Raw genomic sequence first — 22,055 nt, 5'->3', positions numbered from 1 at the left:
TTCAAAGAACACAAACCCTGGTTAACTGCCAAGACCCCTGGAATTTTGCTGCCACTTGGCAGAGATTGGGGTGACCTGTAACAATGTGCAACAATTTATAGGTAGCATCTGATAGATCTAAACACAAAGGACATGCCCTAAGAAAACTAGCTACAGGGAGAGTTGAATGTTATGCAGTTGCTTCTAATGTTACTGGGTGATATCAAAGTAAGTTATGCTCAAGAGTAGATGCATTGAAATTAGTAGACTAATTGATTTCAATGGTAATAGTCAATGACAAACACTGGATATCATCTATTATCCACAGGAAGAGAGAACCTAATATAATCACAAACAACTTAATTATGGCCTAATCCACACAGAAACAGCAACTGTAAACTACTTCTCAGGTACAGGAGTACAGATGCAGATTTTAGTGGAGTGGGGCCATATTCTTGACCAATCTGCCATGGAAAAAAACCATACACAGGGAATGCTAACTTACCACATTAGGGAGAAAAGAAAGGCTGGAATTCTGTTACCTCGCTTCCAATCTTTTCCTTTATTTTCAACTTTTTCCAGCTGTTCTTGCCTCTGTAGCCTCAGTGAGAATCTGAGGCAGGCTAGCTCCCCCCCCCCCCCAATCAATAAAAAATACATAGCAAACTGAGGTGTCCCCCCCCCCACTAACAAAAATCCTGGCTACGCCCATGAAAATAGCTGTTGGGTTCAGACACAGTTAAAACAAGCGATGATTAGCAAGTCAGCAAAAAAAAAAACGCAGTTTGCTTCCAGAAAACAAACCATGGTGGGTTCTGACATTTAAACAAACCACAACTTGGCTTCACATCATGTTCCAACCAGGCCATTACGAAATTGGGTAGACTGAGAGTGATTGGGCCAAAGTCACTCAATTGAGCTTCATGACTTAAATAAAGATCCTAACGTAGATCTCACTGGGCCAAGCCCATTGCTCTATCCACACAACACCAAACAAATGCAGTTGCTCCATCTGCAGTCTAAAGGTGGTAAAACTCTTCATTTGCTGTTCGTGTATAACTGTCCGAAGAACTACTGTGAGACACATCTTACTCATGGTCAAAGCTACAGTTTAAGAGGTGGATCTGACCACAGGTGATTTCGTACGTTAGAGTGCTAGTATATTCTTTGGAAGCTATATTGTCAGAGGGAACTCAAAACCAGTAACAGCTCTCATATTTGTAATCAGCAGCAACAGATGGGAACACATGATAATAGCATTCTTAAAACTTTCACTGAGCCCGATATTCTGGGTACAATGTAAGTTGCACATTTTAAATAAAATCAGAAACCTGGAAAAAAAACCACTACCGGTACCAGCAGACAACTTTAAAAAAGTAAGCACAGTTGGGCAAGTTCTCACATAATGGTAAAATATAATTAATGGTAGGGGTGCAAAGTAGGGATGGCTCCTACTTTGCTCCTTCTCTGTAGCCCCTGAAAGCAACAAACCATGACCCTTAGGGCTTAATGCTGGAGACACCGGTTTGTTTCACTCAAGCAAGCAAAGATTGGGCTTCAGATTATGGTCTGTTTGGAGAGAAAGAAAAACCCACAATTCCAATGTAATACTAATCCAGGGATCGTTGTTTGTTGCTAATGCTGGTGGTGGGGGTGGAAAGCAGGAGCCATGCTTGTGTTCATGGGAAATTATTCACTGATTTACCATGACATGAATGCTACCTACACCTTATAGAACAATACTGAAACAACTTTCTGTCTAGTCGGGTTTTATTCCTATTTCCTAAATACTGAACACTATTTTGTATAATTCATGGCAGTTTGTACTGGATACAAAGCAACTTTCTTAAGGATGCATTGGAAATCTGATATTCCTTCAAATTTTCAAGTTTTTGCTTTGCAGTTGTGTCTACTTCTTAATCTGTTTTTGTCACACTTGTATTCTGTCCATTCTTCACGGAACTCAGGGTATGTGGATATTATCCCAAATAACATAGGAAAGATTATGTGATAAGTAATTTGTTCAATGCCATCCAGTGAACCCTTTAGCAACCCAATATATGCAGTCAAAGACATTATCGGTCCTTAACTGAGCAGTAATAAAAAGGTTCCAAACTCATCTTTGTGGTCATGCAGAAAAGGTGAGGGGGCTTGAAGTTCACCTAGGCTTATTCATGTCACACTGAACGTTCTGCCATGACATCCAGATGTAGACACTATGACTCTCTTTGTATACAGGCAGTATGAACACCCTAAGTCAGGGGTCCCCAAACTAAGGCCCGGGGGCTGGATGCGGCCCAATACCTTCTAAATCCGGCCTGCGGACGTTCCAGGAATCAGCATGTTTTTACATGAGTAGAATGTGTCCTTTTATTTAAAATGCATCTCTGGGTTATTTGTGGGACATAGGAATTTGTTCATATTTTTCTTCCAAAATATAGTCCGCCCCCCCCACAAGGTCTGAGGGACAGTGGACCGCCCCCCTGCTGAAAAAGTTTGCTGACCCCTGCCCTAAGTTATCCTTAATATGTACAGTACCTCATTTCAGGACTTTGGGACGAAGCCAAGTACAGTGGTACCTCGGTTTAAGTACACAATTGGTTCCGGAAGTCTGTACTTAACCTGAAGCGAACTTTCCCACTGAAAGTAATGGAAAGTGGATTAATCCGTTCCAGACGGTCTGTGGAGTACTTAAACTGAAGCGTACTTAAACTGAAGAGAACTTTCCCATTGAAAGTAATGGAAAATGGATTAATCTGTTCCAGACGGGTCCGCGGAGTACTCAACCTAAAGCGTACTGAACCCGAAGTATGAGTGTAATTGGTTCTGGAAGTCCGTACTTAACCTGAAGCGTACTTAACCTGAAGCGAACTTTCCTATTGAAAGTAATGGAAAGTGGATTAATCTGTTCCAGACGGGTCCACAGAGTACTTAAACTGAAAGTACTCAAACCGGGGTATGACTGTAGTAATCTCAAACTTTTTAACTAGAATTCTAATTGACACTGCTAAGGTATATTTTAAATCAGCTGCACAAGAGTATACCTCTTTAAAAGACACACACACACACACACACACACACACACTCCCAAACATGTTATCTTTAAAACAGTGTATAAAAACCAGACAATCTGAGCTGCACTTAGAAAGACTGTAATCTTAGAAATTCATCAATGCTGTAAAGAGTGGACGATTACCGTACTGGCTAGCAGGACTTATTTACAATGGGAGGGGGAGGGGAGTGACAGGATGGGGGATGAGACAAGAGACTCGAAGTGGAAACATTGCAACAGAAATCAAATTGGCATTGAAGAAAAGCAGTTAACAGCCACAACAAAGCATGTAAGTCATGGGTCAAGGGGCTGGTCAAGTAGAATAGCCCCTTCAGCTCCTGGCATTCTGTTGCTACTTGCCATGAACAAGGCTTTGAAAATGACAGGCACCAAGATATTGTGGAATAGTCTTTCAACACAAACTAACACTTCAGAAGGCAGCACATTTTCCATGTCGTTGCAAAAGCTTTTTTAAAAAAACAAAAAAGCATTGCTACACCAAAGTTTAGATAACAGTTCACCTCTAAATATAAGTTTTGGCTAGGTGTACTCAACTGGGAAACCACAGGGAAAATGAAACCTCATTCAGTAAATTTACGATTTGTCCTCTCAAGCACAACAGATGGTTCAGAACATTTGAGTTGCCAACTGTATTTATCTGACTAGATCTCTGTCTGTTTTATTTCATTTCGCTTTAGTTATTTCATCTCTGAAGCACCATTTCCCAGTTAAGATTATATCCAGCATTTTTCTCAAATATATCACTGCTTCTAGTTAAAACATTTAATTTCTGGTTTTTCATACTCATTTTTTTAAAATTGAGAACTTGTCCATCACAATTCTTGGATTTAGGCATAATAACAAGCTATACTTTAGTCTCCCTCTCCTTACAAGAGCTGCAATATTAGCTGTGTTTGTTATGTCCAAACCCATAGAAATTGTGTTCAATTCAAGGGAAACAAGCCACATGGTTTCTAATCTTGGCCTGTTTCCCAACCTGGGGTAGCTGATGTGCATTCTCCAGATGTTTGACATCAACTCCCATCAACCCCAGCCAGCATATCCAATGGTCAAGGAACATGGATTGTCTGTAGTCCATCACCTGCATGGCATCTCAATGGCTACTCCTGTCATTAACACAGTTTGTCCAAATTAAGGCATAAGAACAAACTGTGCTTAGTTGAAAAAAGAAAGATAAAACATCTAATCTCTTCCTTACAGGTATGGCCTGTGGCTTTACACTAAATGATCGTTTAGCATTACTTTCAAACATAGGCAGCAAAACGTTCTGATTTTAAACCTCTTACACTTCTCACAATTATATTAAGCTCCACTTTCTTGTTCCATCCTCTTGCAGCAAAAGTGGCAATTATGTCTGCCTGCATTTCTTTCATAAAATATTAACAAGATATTTGTCTTTTAAGATTAGTTTGAAATTGGAACTCCATTAAATACACACAAATGAGAAACAACAGTGAGAAAAATAATTGAGAGAAGCATTAGCAATGGGAAAATGGTATGTATTAAATTACTTCAGTTCAGGATAGGAATCGAGGATTATTCTGACACTTGGCTGCCCTTTGACGAATACCCAGACAAAGCAACTGTCACTAGCTATAAAACTTAAGAGACTATGTTCTTTCTTTTGTCCTCAAATGCTATTTTCCCCAGCTGCTGTTGGGATAATCCTGAGGAAAACGCGCACCAGATAATTAATTTGAAGTAATTTCAGCTTCCTTCTCTCCTTGATAAATTTTTAATGCAACCTACAAAACTGATCGTTATTGTTATTTACAAGGTTCAGGAACTAAAATATAAAGGTAATAGAATCACCATATGTACTTTAGCAAAACAAGAACAAAAAAATTACCACAAACAGGATAGCGTATTGTTCTATAAATATATCAAGAAGTGGTACATTTGAATAGGTTAAACACATCAGAACAGAGAAAGAGAATTGGTCTAACAGAAATTATGAGATAGTGAAATTACTGTTTATGAGAATCTGTATTTTAGGCACTTGATTACCCTTTGGGGGTCATAGTTTAAACAGAGCAGAGCTTACAGAACCAGTGAACAGGCACAAGGAGATAATGGCAAGAGGAGGCTACTACACCTCATCAGTCTAGACAGAACAGGAGATCTAGGTAGTCAACAGGGCAGAGTTGAGAACCTGTGGCCTTCCAGATGTTCCTAGACTTCTGGCCATTGGGCTTGCTGACTGATGTGAGCTGGAGTGTAACAACATCTAGAGCAGGCATGTCAAACCTGCGGCCCTCCAGATGTTTTGGCCTACAACTCCCATGATCCCTAGCTAGCAGGACCAGTGGTTGGGGAAGATGGGAATTGTAGTCCAAAACATCTGGAGGGCCGCAGGTTTGACATGCCTGATCTAGAGGGTCACAATTTTCCCCAAGCCTACAATGAGGAGCGGCTTGGTTTGGGAAGTTTTTTATGCTAAAGGCAAAAGTTAAGTACCATAGCTACAATTGTCCATTATCAGTATCTACAACATGGTAATATTGCTCTCATTATAGAGAGTTGCTGCTCTAGAAATGCCTGTACCATAACTAGGACAGCCACCTTTTGGAGCTTGACCATCTGCCTGACATCACTCTGGTCATTCCAATTGATGACCATACAGTACGAGCCCCTGAAACAGATCCATTTTGCTTTTTGTCTGTGCACGCACACACTGTTTTAATGTTTTGTTTTTATTATACTGTGCTGTGCTGCTTTATCATGTACACTATCATAATGAGATCCCACTGGGATCTAATTGCCTGGAGCAGCTTAGTGGGCTGGAGAAAGCAGTTTGGATTCGAAGTACTTCCTCCAAATAGAGCATTTTCCTCTCTGCAGAGAAAAACTGTTCCATTTGCAGGCAGCACTTTGAATACAAACCACTTCCCCAACATATGTAGGGAAAATGGTACAACTTTAAACAGATCATTTCTCCTACAGAGGAAGGAGCTTGGGTTTCAAGTGATTGCTCCAAAAAGACTCTGAAGAAGTGCCCAGTATCTGCCAATGAGCTGATCAGCAGTTACAGGAAACCCCCTTAAAGGTGCACTCTCACTGCCAATCAGCTGATTGTCGCTGGAAATGAATCTACAAAGGAGTGCACCTGTAAAGGAGATTGCTGTAACCACTGTCCAGCTGATTTGCAATTAAAATGATCTTTCCCCCCCCATTTTTTTTTAATTCATTTTATAACTCTAACATGCGTTGTCCGCATGACATTAGAACATCAGGTGACTGGCAGACAGGCAATCTTGCCCACCTGTCAAAGTTGGTCTACAGATACAGCAGGGGGAATGAAGAATAGTGATCAAAGCATGGATGTCCAGCAACATAGTTGCTCCTGAACAGATTCAATCCCAGGTCCTAAAAGAACCAGATCTGTGTTTCTGTATATTCTGAACCTATATAGAAACATTGTTTTAGTAGCACATAACATATATACAGTAACCTCATTTTCCAAAAAGTCTGATGGTTCAGCGTCAAGGAGACTGAAGCTAGACAAACAACTGAACTTTAGATTAGATTTATAATGTAGATAGCATGCTTGTGATTTTACTGCCACTTCTGTGTTTATTTTGTAACTCTCCCCCTCTCCCAATCCTGACACAGAGCACTCTTAACTGAAGTATATATTAACTGTGCAACAGGGTGCATGTTTACTCAGTAGTAAATCCTACTGAGTCCAATAAGGTTTACTGCTTAGTAGGCTTAATACAGTGGTACCTCTACTTACAAATAACTCTACTTACGAATGTTTCTACTTACGAATGGAGCTCCGTCCGCCATCTTGGGTGTGGTTTAGATAGGATTTTTTCTACTTACGAATTTTTAGATAGGGTTGCTTCGACTTACACATTTTTTCTCCCAATGCATTCCTATGGGATTCGACTTACAATTTTTTTCGACTTACAAATGTGCGTTTGGAACGCATTAAATTCGTAAGTAGAGGTACCACTGTACTGGAATTGCAGCTTTGACATACATGTGCAGTACAGTACAAGAAATACATGTTACTGCAGCATTGACTTTCATTTGTATTAACAAATAAACATTAACTCTCAGAAGAACATAAATACACTAGCAGTTTCCTGATTCTTATACTAAGTACATAATACCTTATATTTTCCAAATAACTTTTAGAAACTCAAGGACCATTAACTTGAACCCATAATGGAAATCTTTTATAAACTCAGGGACCATAAAATATTTCAGACTTTAAAATGATTAGAAGAATAGTCAGATTAAGAATGATTATGAAGGTTTAAAGGCTCCTGGAAAAAAACCCTCTTCAAATGTTAGGACTGTAAACAAGCTAAAGTCGTTTATATGAGGCTTCACCAAAATGTTTCAAATGTCACAACTCTGACATCCAAGAAAGCTGTTTTTAATCAACAGAGGAATAACAAACACAAAGCTATTTTCCACATTCATGTTCTTCTATGCAATATTTTCGTTCTCCTTTTAAGTAAAATATCTTTTGACACGCCCTCCACCCTCAAAAGATAAAACTGTAGACTGTGCAACGTGCTGTGAAAAATACCAGCAGCACAAACAGCACCACAATCCAGGCTCTCATGCAGCTGGAGAACCTTGATATATGATATATAATGTTAAAAGATGCTTTTATAAGAATAATAAAAAGTAGTAACCACATCATGCTTATTCTGCTTGTCTTCCATACTAGCTCTCCCCCAAACAACTAGTAATTATCCATTAACAACAGAGACATCACATATCTCTATAGATTCATGTACTGTAATTGTGAATATCCAAAGCAATCAACTTTGTGATTTACTGTACATTTCCCCAGAAGTACTAAGAATTAGAATGGAATTTGCCCACATGGAACTACCAACAGTGATGCATAAATGCTAGATTCATTAAGGCACATCCCCTGATAGTTTCCTTGAATTCCCAGCTGCCTCCCTTTTGTAGCTGCAAAAGCATAATTTGCTGAGATTCCCATGAGGAGCACAACGACAACCTGTTTTGGCACAAAAACCAAATCTCATGTCAGCTTCTCAATGAGCAGACTGGTAAAGTGAAGGACCACCCTGGAAAGGACAATCTCTCCAATTTTAAATCTAACAATAAAAATAAGTTTGTTTCCCTAACAGTCCTATGACAGAAATGTTATGTAGGTCAATTGATTTATTAATGAATTTCATGTTGCACACCATTCTAACATGGTAAAATGCACTTTGAGGACAAGCAGAAAGGCTGATTGCCTGGGGTTTAATAAGTAGAAAAGTAGTGTCTCTGAAAAAGTTTAGCATAATCAGCCTGCCTGACCTATTTCAACTATGGCTGTTATTACATTATTTCAACTGGTTCACCTGGTGCAGGGAATTGCTTTTTCCACTAACATGTGAATAATGTAAACAATGTATTCAGTTTCAACTTTCCCACTGGATATTGGCATCAAAGCATGGCAGTGGGAGCTTGGCCTCAAGGGTCCACCTAAGAAGTCAGAATATGTATTTCAGTCTACGGTACTGCTGGAACTTATTACCACCCCATTTCTAATGATGCTCTTCAACTCATAGCTTCCGTTATCCCCAAAGGACCCGCCCATAATTTAGGAAGGAGCAAATAGAACATTCAATGTCTCCTAGTTTGAGATGTTTGAGTTGGTTTCTTTATCAGCTAGATAAAGAAAGTAGATTCAATTAAAGCATTCACCTAGTAAATGGCTACATTTCCTACACTAAATAAAATACCAACTACCCCATAAAGACTAAGACCAATGAGAGACACATGAGCTAAATCTTCCCTTTGGTTATGGGAAGCTAATACAGTGGTACCTTGGTTTAAGTACACAATTGGTTCCGGAAGTCTGTACTTAACCCAAATCATACTTAACCTGAAGCAAACTTTCCCATTGAAAGTAACGGAAAGTGGATTAATCTGTTCCAGATGGGTCCGCAGAGTACTCAACCTGAAGCGTACTTAACCCGAGGTATGACTTTAATTGGTTCCGGAAGTCCGTTCTTAACCTGAAGTGTACTTAACCTGAAGCGAACTTTCCAACTGAAAGTAATGGAAAGTGGATTAATCCATTCCAGACGGGTCCACAGAGTACTTAAACTGAAAGTACTCAAACCGAAGCATACTTAAACCGAGGTATGACTGTGGTCCATTAGGATACATAATGTATCCTACAATGCCGCAAAGAGAAAGACTTCTTCAAAAATGTCTAGCATGATGGCATCTTGGACAATGACATTTATATATTCAGTTCTAACCCAAAGCAGACATTTGGATTTTTGATATAAAGAAAACAGGTAATAGAATCGTCATCTTATCTGCACATCACATTAAATGACCTTATAGAGATATTCTGAGGTATGCCCACACACATACACACAGGAAGTCAGTTGTCTGTGCATCACCGATTATTTCTAAAATTAGACTAACAAGTTAAACAAGTTAATCAAAGAATACAACATTGCAGATCGCTATCATGATTTGAGAGCTTAGTAAGGCTTAGCAGAGCTTTTTAAAAAAACAACAACAGATACTTTATCAACTTTCAGAAATTGTTATGCATTTAGCTTGTGGCCATCAATTTGCACCTGTGTTTTTTTTTACAGGAATCGGGGGGGGGAGCTTTGGGAGTTGGTTGGATCTGGCATGTGCTTACTTTTATCCAAATACAGTGGTACCTCACAAGACGAATGCCCTGCAAGACGAATTTTTCGCAAGACGAATGCGTCTTGCGATCTGATGGTGACTCGCATGATGAATTCATTTTGCAAAAAATTTGTCTTGCAAATCGCGGTTTCCCTTTGGAATGCATTGAAATTTAATTAATGCGTTCCTATGGGCAAAAAAAGAAATTTTAATACATTCCTATGGGAAACTGTGATTCGCAAGACGAATTTTTCGCAAAACAAATTGACTCGCGGAACGAATTAAATTTGTCTTGTGAGGCACCACTGTATAGGAAAATAAATTCTTAAAAACACTTAATACATTCCAACTTCTAGATTCTCTCTCCATGCTATTGGAATATTAAAGGAATGTTCCTACGAATAAGTTAAAGGAGCTAGATTTCTCAAAACATAACAGGTCTTTCGTTCACCTGCTAAAGCAATTCCATGATCCAAGTTCACTGAACATATGAACAGAAGACACATCACTGAGTAGGAGGAATGAGGAATGTGCGCGAACATACATATCAGCTTATTAAAATTGTGAAGGCGTATTTTCTGGGATAATCAAGAATAATGGAGACCAATTTTAACCTGTGAAGTCTGGTGTAGGCATTAGGCAGCAGCTCACTTCAAACCAGTTTAAAAACCACTCGTTTTTAAATGTCTCGCATGCACACAACACATGTTGGGAGAAGGTTATTGAGGGAGGTCAAAGCATCTCCTAACTCCCATCAGCCCCAGAAAACATGGCCAGTAGCCAGGGATTATGGGAGCTGTAGTTCAACAACATTTGGAGAGTCTAAGGCAGGCACCCCCAAACTGCGGCCCTCCAGATGTTTTGGCCTACAACTCCCATGATCCCTAGCTAACAGAACCAGTGGTTGGGGAAGATGGGAATTGTAGTCCAAAACATCTGGAGGGCCGAAGTTTGGGGATGCCTGGTCTACGGTTACCCACACCTGCTCTATTAAGTATCCTTGAAGTCTAATAGTTTGAGAATGGGCCCAACTTTTTAAATCTTTTTTTTTTAGACTGAAAGAAAATGTGCCATCAAAATTATGGAAGATTTACTCTATAGAGTACTAGTTGAATGTTCGACTTTGCTCTTAACTGGGTGCACCAAGCCATTCTGTTTTCACCGCAAAGGTAAGCCAGTCTTTGCTCCAATCATTAATAACCATTAATAGTTGTACTAAAGAATTCCAGACAGAAAAACCAACACTGTCAACTTTGTTAAGGGGAAAAAAGTGTGAGAGATAGTTGATATAACCAGTGTGTGTGTGTGTGTGTGTGTGTGTGTGTGTGTGTGTGTGTGTGTTTTAACTCCACAAGATGGGTAATAACCATAGGTTTGCTTGCAAGATGAAGCCATACAAAGATCTAATTCTCTACTACAATACCAGGAAAGGCAAGAGTGAGTTAAAAGACACCAAACCCAGGACCAGGTGAACCTTCCTGGAGAGAGCATTTTAGACTTGGGGTGTCTGCACTAAAAGGTCCTATTGCTTATCAACTTGCATCTGAAAGGAGACACACCCATAGAGGAGCTCGAATGAAGATCTGAATAATCATGCAGGTTATATGAGGAAAGACAGTCTCTGATATCACTTTTAAAACTCTCTAGATCAGGGATGTACAACAGGTCGATTGGGATCGACTGATCCCTGGGAGGTTCTAGGCGATCGCGGGCTCCTTTTCCTTTGCTCTTCCCTAAGAGCACCTGGTCCCGCCCCCTCTCCCCTCGCTGCATTTTCTCCTTTCCTCTTGAACATAAGACAGAGTTTTAGCTGTGAGGCAGACTGCTTCCACAGCGATATTTTGGTGAGCGGCTAATGGCTAATCCCCTCCCCCCAAAATTTTGCCACCTCCCCTCTGAACCCCACTAAAACGGAGCATTTTCCTCCTCTAAAAAAAGCTAAACAACTTTGACCTGAACCCCAATATAACGGGGGTAGATCACTTCCAGTTTTTAAGTCTGTGAGTAGATTGCAGTCTCCTGGAAGTTGGCCGCCCCTGCTCTAGGTGACTTGGAGCAGGGTAAAGCCCCAAAATGGACCATAAAGGAACTTGGTGTGGGTTTAAAACTGGTTACATAGGATTGGTTTCTGGAGCCTAAGTTAACTATCTAGCTGCTGTGCTTTGTATTATTTAAGGTTCCTGAACCATCTTCAATGGTAGCACGACATACAATTCACTGTAGTAATCCAAATGGATTAGTGCTTTTATACAACTAGTTAATGCCATAAAGTTATTAAAAATATACTGTATATACTAGCTAATGCTAGTCATGATATGGGATGAATGCCCTTGAACAGGACAGCTGTTGGGAGAGAACGCAGCTGCAACAGGGGACACATTTACCTTACCAAAAGGCCTGAAAATGCAAAGTTGTTTACTGCCAAGTAGATTTCACTTTTTACATTCAGAAAACTAAATGAAGCAATACGCTTCTCGAAACAACCTTCACTGAAAAAAAAAAATCCTGTTTTTTCCTTGGCAGGAAAACAAGGAGCAGTGCAATTACCATCTGCTCTAGGCTTTAATCATTTGCTGGCAATAAGAAGGCAAAAGAAACTTGATCATACCCTCAGACAGTAAGACTGAATATGCACTAATAATAAAACCTGAATTCAGTTTTAATTAAATGAAGCATCAACAAGGCACCCCCTTCTCTCTTCTTTCTGTTAGTATGGATTCTCTGGAAAAAGACTATTTTATCTTAAGAGACCCTGGTACTTCAATGTTTTTAAAAATTAAACTTATAATCAATGGGTAATGAATACTGCATGAGAAGCATATTTTATTTTTTATTTATTAAAGCCTCATTCATTGATTTATTGATAAATAAACCAGATTTTCATAGAAATATTTCCATAGAAATATTGCAGGGCAACATACAACATAAAACCACAACACTGACAAAACCAACAGGTTAAGCTGTTAATCTTCATCACTCAACTAAGAGAGCAAGCATAAATTAAATTATTCAAAGTACCGGTAACCAACTTCACTAATAATATAGGGAATAATGCAAACATAGTTTATTGTTGTATGATGGAATATGTTAATTTTTATCTCAACACTGCTTACCTCTGCTCTTGTGGATGTTCTTCCACATCCTCCTCCGATTCAGCCTAGTGGACAGAAAAAATACCATGAAACATAAGCAGCACATACAAGTTTCCAGCATACCTTTGTATTTTAGCAATCCCAGAGCTGTTTAAGGATACTCTGTTCAGTGGGACCCCCTATACGGAATGATGTTTGAATCAGCCCACTCCATTTTGCTAAGCAGTGAGATATCAGCGAATACCACAAGTTTAAAAACCAGTTCAAATGAGTTCAATATAGCTGAGGAAATTGCACAGTCTGGTTTATCACATTTATCAGTTTAACCATGGCCAATAATTTTAAGCAAACAAATACCTTATTCTAAATTAAATTCATTCATCTGTCCAGACTACATTTTTGTAAATGATAAAAAGTTAAATGTGAAAGAATAGCAAGCATCGCTATTGAGAGTAGTAAAAGCAGTCAGTATAATTTCAGAAGGCAGCATGAATAGCCAGGTATATCACTCCAAATAGTCTTCAGAAAACCTCACAAGCTGCTTATTACACTGATATGCAATGAAGCAGCATTTCCCAACCTTGAGACCTCCATAAATTGTTGGGACAATTTGCAGGCTGGAAGGCGCCAAATTGTTTTTTCAGTACAACCTTCCCTCAGAACTGGAATTTTGAAATACTGAGTCATTTCCATCCTTTCAGACAACAGCACCTATCAGTCCTCACCACTGCTATGCTGTTTGGGACTGATGGCAACTTGAGTCCAACAGCATCTAGAAGAGCATACAAATTTGTGGAACCACTTAAGTACCTGTGAACACTCAGGTACTTGGTTCTAATGGAAAATATTTTATTTTACCTGAGGTACCTTAAGTGCCAGGATGAAACAAATCTGTTGCTTGTTGCCCACCCAAAAACATAAAGTGTGTGCATTAATTTTAGACAAAATGAATCTGTATCAGTCATCCAGAGAAAACAGATGTACAAGCCATAAAATGTACCCGTATAAGCTTTGCTCCTTCTGAGTTCATATAAAAACAAACCACCTCATGTGACCAACATCCAAGCTTATCTCAGAAGAAAGGCCCAAGGATAAAATGATGCAACACTTCATAGGTCAAACATATGCATTTTAATTGTTGTATTTTAGGGTTGCCATATTTCAAAAGGTACAATTCATGACACCTGCAAACTTGGTTGAGCTTTTTTTTGGAAACCTCCCCCCCAATGTGTTTTTAAGCTTTTTGGAGCTATTTCTGCTGTGTTTTCCATCACACTATCCAGGTTTTCCCTGACTAAATTCCTCCCCCATGCCATTTTTACACCCAAAAAGTAGGACATGTCGGCAATTTCCCTGACATATGGCAAGCCTATTGTATTTCCACCCCTACCTCACTCCTATGTGTCCTCAGATACAGGAACAAGCAGCAAGAATACAGTCATGCTTAACAAGTAATTGGGGGGGGGCATCCAAAGGTTTACATGGCAGCAGGCTAATCTGCACTGCCAACTCTATTCTCATGGAAGTTTGACCAACACCAACCTCCTTTGAACACATATGTATACATGCATTTGTAAGTGTGTGTTCAGCAAGATTATTCAGGCATCTTTTATTTAATGTTCAGCATCTTATTAACTCCACAAGCTAACTATATACAGTACCATGATATCATTTCAGATAGCATTTGATTTCACTATGTCAAAAAAACTAGCTATCTGTTATTCACTGTATAAAATTTAGTTGAGCATAATATAATATGTGGATAGGATACCAATGAACAGTCACTGTCAAGATAAGGCTGGAAGAATTGATGCTGCCCACCTGTTCTGCAGTTACAGCCAACCAAATGTCAATAATAAAAGCACCACCTTATTTTTTTAAAGTTGGATAACAGCCTACGTATCAGCAGAAAATTATAGCTGCTTGAAAACTCCTGGGAGAGTCCCGGAAATCACAGATTCATAAAAGATGGGAAGTGGCATTCCATTCATAAGCTCAGACTCTGGGAAAGCAATGTCCCCAAATCCCATTGCTGGCAACCCAGTGACTCATCGTAAGTAGTGAATCCAGTATCACACATTTCGGAATCTAGGTGGATGTGCTCAAATTATATGTATACCTCCCAATTCTCTCTTGAAGAATCTCTGTCAACAGGCATTGCTTCGGGCCCAGGATTCTAAATATTTACTAAAGTTGCAAAGGTTTTCCTGCCCTGCCTTTGAGGAAAATAGCAAGAAACGTTAATGTTGCATTTAAGACTATGAGAACATAGCTTCCACATTCTGAGCTTTCATTCAAATTACTATATGATACATCCTTGATAAAAGACAAGAGAAGAATCCATTTCCCCCATGAAGCCACATGCAACCTCTGAAATTTGCAACAGCTGCAACTATAGCTTTGTAACACAGGTGTGTATGTGCGTGTGTGTGTGTGCAAATAATACCCTTAAAACAGACAAACGGGAGCATTCTCCTTACAGCTGGCTATATTCTTGCATGCAGGTTTGACGGCCAATGCCCTTAAGGATTTTGCTTTCCCCTTCAAAATGTTTCTAGGTTTGCTCAACTAAACTATATAGACAGCCCTAATAAAACATTTCATGAATCCATTGGCTATGGGGAAATTTAGAACAAAGCACTTTTTAGCTCCGGGTCATGGCTTGTGGCATGTTATCAGGATAAAGTTAATCTGTAATGGAGTTTAATTGTGGTATAAATGTGGTTTAACACAAAGACTAAAATGACCTTCAGACTCCTTGTGGGCCTTATATTCTGTAACCAGATTCTGCTATGCAGATTCCATATTTAGAGTTATTTTAAACCATCAATAGTAGTTCTTCAATTTTTTAAAACCAATCTTTCTTTCTCTCTCTCTCTGAAAGTGTGCAACTGTATTGTCAAAATACAAATGAAGGAAAGTATTACCAGCAGTCCTACACAGGCTAGTGATTAACTTTATCTGGCTATACCTCTTCATGCAACAAGCAAAAACAAAGATAGGGCTCTAATCAGGTGGCACCCTCTGCACCAATTTCCTCATGTATGTGGGGCAGTGTTCATATTTGGAGAAGCAGCAGCTGCTGCTTTACGTTTCCAGACTTGGCTTTATCCACCTCAATTTTTCTTGGTTTCAATGTTTATTTTTCTTTCATTTCTCATTAGTTTCATATTATAGCTGTATCATATATTTCATATCAGTCTGATTCAAAGAACTTTAGGAAATGCCCAAGGTAGCTTAACTAAAATAAATGTGGAAGGTTGCTGATAATTGAGACAAAACTGTATTTTTAACACCTTCAGAACTGCTCCTTTTTATTTAATCTTTGCCCACAAGTACCACCATTTTTTTTTCTTAAAAGGAAATACCAGTCCTTTAAAAAACGAATTAACCAATCCTCCCACAAAGGCAAGTTCAAAAGAAACCTGCTATTTGTGGTTGCTTTTTACTGTATATGCATTTTGATAGCTCATATTCACATACAGCAATCACTGTTGCAATGATGTATAAATAAATAAAAAACATGCTTGTTTAAAGCACACCAAGCACAACTCAGGTTTGGCTCTCCTTGGGCACCATAAAGTGCAATTGGAGGTTGGGGGCAGGGACAGCATCAGATATAGCCACTGCCACATGGTCTTTCCTACTTCCCTGAAAGTTAACTGGAAATCATTTCTTGAATGGGCTAGGACTCCCTGGACACCCTCGTCATACGGCTGAGGGCACACAAGGAAATTTAGGTAACCACAGACACATACATGTATATGCAACATTTCTGTACAAATTCATAGTGGATAGGAGGGCTTCTTCTCACAGACATCATTGGGAGAATGGTCACTGTACAATTGCTTGGCAGAAATTGAGAGTCATCTCCATGCAACCTGGTAAGCTTAAGTTGGTTATTTTATTTTATTTTTCAACTTGCAAATGACTAAAAATAGGTATACTCTGGCACAATATTATTTCAGTAGAGCAGTTATAGCACTGCCTCATCCCATATTACTTGACCACATTTGCACTGTATCATATACACCCAAATGCACTGATATATCCTTCAACCAGTGTTCAGTTAAGTTTTACTCATTTATTAACATAAATGAACAAGACTATGTCTGGTCCATTAAAGTCAATGGGTCTGAGTTTAAAGTCAATCTGGGTTTACTCTGAGTAAAACTTAGTTGCATACTCCCTTTTACCTCAACATACAGAAAAGGTCTCTTCTACCCTCCCGTGGCACTCCAAAGCCATCGGAAAATGACTAAGGTTCTGAAAGAACTTAAAATAATAACTCTGGTGGCCGGGTATTTTCACAAACAAAAACTTAACCCTCAATTCACTCTTGGGGCTTTAAAAACATTAATATATTTCCTGCATTGCAGGAGGTTGGTCTAGAAGATCCTTGGGGGTACTAAGGATTGGAATTACACACAGGCTGCACATTTTTTTTGCAAGTCATAGGGAGAAATAAAACAATCTGCATCTAAAAACTAAATCCCTTCCTTGTAAGGCATTTTAAGAAGTAGTCAAACAAAGAGCAACATGGCCCTTCTGCTTGGCATGCACTTCTCCTAGCGGCTATAGCAAAGAATGATGAAGATCTGTCAGCAATTCACTGCTGCTTTTTAGAACTGTCAGCAGTGAGATGCCTAAATGAGTTTGACTCTATTTTGATACTAGTATGTCTGCCAATAAAAAATAAAAATGAGCAGGAATTCATCCCCTGAAAAGTTTTCAAAGTGGTGTAATACAATACACTAAGGAAATAAGAACTTTCCTTTTCTAATAGCTTGGAGAAGGTTCTTGGTAGAAAAGAAGAAAGACTATTTTATGTTGAAGTTGAAAGAATTATTTCCCCTATACTGGCCTACAATAAACAATATTTACAGATATGCAATATATATATATAGTATATCAACTCCATAATAATGAAATGCCACATTGCGTCGACCACACAGATCTCAAATAAACTCCCAAAAGGCAAATGATGACCTGAGCATGCTCTGGTGGTGGTGGTGGGGGACTGAATGGAGTGACGAGGGCCATGAGTAGAAGCACTTGACACTGCAACATTTTATCACAGGGTCCCACTTGTGTACATATAAAATTGCCCAAAGGACTAAAACAATCCTGGAATAGGTCAAGGAATCACTAGCTGACCTCATCTATTAGGTCAATATGACTCTGAATTATTTAGGGGAAGAATAATCTCAGTAGCACACCAAGCCACCACTCTGCCAGTTCTCAATCTCTGTTCACCTAACTCCCCTCAATATTCGATACCAACTTTAACAGCTGCTAGAAACATAGAAGTCCAACCTTCTGCAATGCAGGAATATTTTGCCCAACGCGGGGCTTGAACCCACAACCCTGAGATTAAGAGTCTTGTGCTCTACCAACTGAGACATCCCAGGTGTCTGGTAGGAAGACCCAAAACAATAAGATAGGGTACAATAAACTAGGCTGGCCAGAATCCCTTTGGATCAGAACACACCAATGTAGTTAACCAAATGACCAGATTTTATTTACAAAACACACAGAACAGGGAATTACAGCTAACTAAATGAGCAAAGAAAATGTTGGTTCTAAACTTCCCCTAACATATGTGACAGCAGGTCATGCAGCAGATGATACAAATTAAAAGGCAACAGTTACCAGGAAATCAAAAGATAGAAAACAGCTATCCTATCAATATCAACTGAATGCACTTGATTGTGCATTTGTAAGTATTTGCTTGCAGAACTGATGCAGTGGTCTGACTAGCTACTGGATACTGAGAAGGGGTGAGCTAGAGGTCAACCCTGCCCGCAAGGTACAGAGTTATAAGTAATACAAATTATGCACAATAAACAGTTGCATCCCTAACTTCCATGACAACCATAGTTCAGATCTACCTTGTCTAACCTTTTCCCCTCCAGAATGGAGCTGATGAGAAATGTAATACCGTACAAACATCTGGCAGATACTAAGTTGGGTGAGGACTCTTTTAAATTACTGTGATACGGAGCAGCCTTCATCCTCATCCTGGGCCATCACCTTCATCCCTAAATATTGACCACGCTAGCTGGAGCCGATGGGAGCTAGTAGCCAACAACACCTACAGGGCACCATGTGGACTACCATGGCCCTAACATAGCCTTCTCTCACAAGAAAGATCCAGGGGACTTGCATCAGAAAGGATAAGAGCACCCTCACCTCTACATGCTACATGAAGAGGCAATGTGCAAAAGGGGAAACCCGTCAAGAGTCAACCCACCACCTGCTCATGTAATCTATAGCCTCTTCCGCAGAAGTTGCAGCAGGATGAATGCTCTGCAGATGATGTATTGCTAGTTCAAATAGAGAGTCTTCTGCACAGTTGGCAGAGGTGGTTCCCAGGCTTGTATGCAGTGAAGGTGGCTGAGAGCAGGGGCTTCCCAAGCTTGGGTCTCCAGTTGGTTTTGGACTACAATTCCCATCTTCCCTGACCACTGGTCACGCTAGCTAGGGGTGATGGGGGTTGTAGTCCCTGTAGATGTTGCTGAACTGCAACTCCTAGTAGTTCCAGCACCATGACCAATAGCCAGGTATTATGACTTATTGTTCAGAAACATCTGCGGGTTTAAAGGTTCCCCACACCTGCTTCACTAGACCAGTCTACTTACCATTTCACAAGGCTTTACTAGATCAATCTACTAATATCCTGACACTGCACTGGTGAATTGAGATTTCTGCAATGCATTTCTCCAAAAACTGCATTTACTAATGCTTCCCTGTGTACAACTACAGGCAAACCATTTTTTTAAAAAGTTGCAGCTACTTGTTTTTTTTCTTCATTGTATCTGTAACCAGAAATGGCAATTTTTCCCCACCCACATCCAGCCTACCAATTCATTGCTTAAAATGTAGTATAAATAAACAAATAATTATTTCATCTGGGTACAACGTTAACAAAGTAAATAAGTCATTTGGTTTTTAATTTCATGCTGCAGGTATTTGTATGCTGACAAGCTATTATCAGCTGCTTAAGACATTTTTATTAGCCAGACACTTCAATAATTATTTTGTATGGTTTGAATTGTGTTAATGTACAATGCCCTGATATTTATGATATAGCAGGATATACATACTTCTAGAAATAAAAATAAATTCATTTCAATAAAATATTAACTTAATTTGAGAATAACCTGTTCACTGTGCATAAAAATTCTAAAACACTCCTTTAAGTTGTTGTATTTTCTCACTTTAATATGGTTGGCATTTAAGGGGAAAACGAAAGATGCTGTACTGTAAAGGGGAGGGGGAAATAAGTGTTACAGTTTATAAACTGATGCAGTCTTGAAAAGCACTAAACCAACAGAAGAGAAAAGCAGAACTGATCCTATGCACTGAATTTAATAAAACTTGCTCCCTGTAGAAATAATGCTGCAATGCTGCATCAATTGGGTTTGTCTTACAAATATCAGTTGCAGCCAGACTTCAGCGCGCCTCCCAACAGCATCACATGTTACTTGATGCCTACCCAATTTCCCTTTCAGGAGCAGAATGAAATCATAACTGCGTCTGCTGCCAAAATCCTGGCAAGGTGAGGCGGAAGCGCCACTTCCGGTACTGACCGGGTCTCACCATCTCCGAATCCAAATCCACCATAACTTGCAAAATCATGCACAGGAGGCAAGGTTGAAAAAAGGGCAAACAGACTGAGCTGCAGGCAGCATTGTAGAAGGCAAACTCCCGTTGCGCAGAGTTAAAGGCAGGAGAACTTCCCACCACCACCACCTTCCTGCGCCTGCGCAATACCCCCCGCGCGCCCCGCCCCTCGTTTCCTTACCTGAGCAGGCAGCAGGAGCTCCCCTTCCTCCGCTTGCCACAACTCCACCACGTTGGGGATGGGGTCCATGGCTAGGCGAAAACAAAACAGAAGGCTCCTTTCAATTTCCACCAGAAACAAGAGCGGAGGACATGCAGAGGCCTGGCCTCGACCCACACGCAGCGAGCTTGGAGAGCCTCCTCTCGGCTCGCGGGCCATTCACAGCCAGAGCGCTGCATGCAGCAGCAGGAGGAGGAGGAGGAGGCTGGGCTTTGTTTTGTTTCGTCCCTGAGACGCTTCCATATTAAAACGCTCCTGCTGCAGCAGCAACGGGCGAAAGGCAGGCAGACCCGGCGCACAAAAGGAGCATCAGAAGCCAGGGTTTTTTTTGTGTGTGGGGGGGGGGGGGGGGTTGACGAAAAGATCAGCCTGGGGCCGAGTCCAAACAAGGGCCTCCGCTTCCTTCAAGTGGTGACCCGCGAAGGCTGCAGACAGGGCGGCATCGCCGACGCCGCCTAAGCAGCAGCAGCGCGAGCCCATGCAGCGGCAGCGCGCCAGGGAAGGAAGGAGTCCCGCATTGTGGGCCGACGCCGCCCGCTTTTTTCCCCGCCGCCTGCCCGCCTGTCATAAGGTCGCGGCCGCCCTTCGCAGTCCAAACAAAGCGAAACGGCAGGGCGAACGAAGCTCCGCGAACGAGACAGGAAGAGCCTCAGCGGGGCTGGGAACCATTAAGGCGGCAGCGCAGAGTCGCTGCACAAAGGCAGGATGAGGAAGGCGGCCCGTGGGGGCCCGTGTGGGGTCTCCCTTCACGAAGCGGCGTTCCAGCCCCGCTGCACCTCAGCAGTGCCTTGAAAAAAGCCCCCACTCCTTTCCAAGCTGGCCGCCTCTTCCAGCCATTCATTCTTACCTTGGCCCTGTGCTTCTCCCGGGCGAAAGCAGGGCAAGAGGACCTGAAAGACGCCGAGCAGGAGGTTCATGGCCGTGGCTGCGCGGCAGTAGCTGCTTTGCGGCGGGTAGCGCAGCCCCGGCATGCTGCCTGCCTTGCTGCCTGCCTGGTCTCGGGCTCGCTCGCTCGGCTCGCCTCGCCTCTGCTCTGCGCTATGGCTCGGAGCTGGCTGGCCGAGCTACAGCTGTTGCTGCGGTGGCGGCCGCCGCCTCCCTCCGCTGCGCGCGCGTGTGCGACACAGATAGGGAGGAAGAGAGCGCGGCGAGGCGCGGGGTGGGACATGGTCAATGAGAAGGCAGCTTTCCCCTCCTCGCGATGGGCTCCGCCCCGCGGGGGGGGAGGGGGAGGCGCTGGCGCTGCTCTTTCTCCAGAGCACATGGGAAAGCGAGCCAGGCCGATGCGCACGAGGGAAAAAGAGAAGAGAGCGGGGAAGGCCCTCGGCAGACGGAGCGGCCCGCAGCTTAAAGCCCCTGCTCTGCGCCAGAAGAACGGAAGCCCCTCCAGAGCAGTCAAACCCCCCCCCCAACAGGGCTGGGGAGGAAA

At 41.2% G+C, this 22,055-nt stretch overlaps 1 protein-coding gene across 6 annotated transcripts in view; it reads right to left on the bottom strand.

The window, feature by feature from the left end:
- Nucleotides 1-21,803, bottom strand: part of TMEM131L (transmembrane 131 like) — a 68,618-nt gene extending 46,815 nt beyond the window's left edge. For 5 of the 6 annotated variants that reach the window (XM_035114143.2, XM_060278666.1, XM_035114144.2 and 2 more), the window contains exons 1-3: nt 21,474-21,803; nt 20,588-20,658; nt 12,802-12,845 (exon numbers count right to left, since the gene is read on the bottom strand). In XM_035114143.2, coding sequence (XP_034970034.1) covers nt 12,802-12,845; nt 20,588-20,658; nt 21,474-21,597 — 239 coding nt within the window. In that variant the 5' untranslated portion in view covers nt 21,598-21,803. The remainder of the gene's footprint in view (nt 1-12,801; nt 12,846-20,587; nt 20,659-21,473) is intronic. The other variant, XM_035114147.2, reaches the window with a different exon arrangement.
- Between the last annotated feature and the right edge of the window lie 252 nt (nt 21,804-22,055).

This window comes from Zootoca vivipara, chromosome 9 (genome assembly GCF_963506605.1).
Source record: "Zootoca vivipara chromosome 9, rZooViv1.1, whole genome shotgun sequence".
NCBI classification, from domain to species: Eukaryota; Metazoa; Chordata; class Lepidosauria; order Squamata; family Lacertidae; genus Zootoca; species Zootoca vivipara.
Note: the sequence above shows the minus strand (reverse complement) of the source record. Positions and strands in the feature narration are given on the sequence as shown.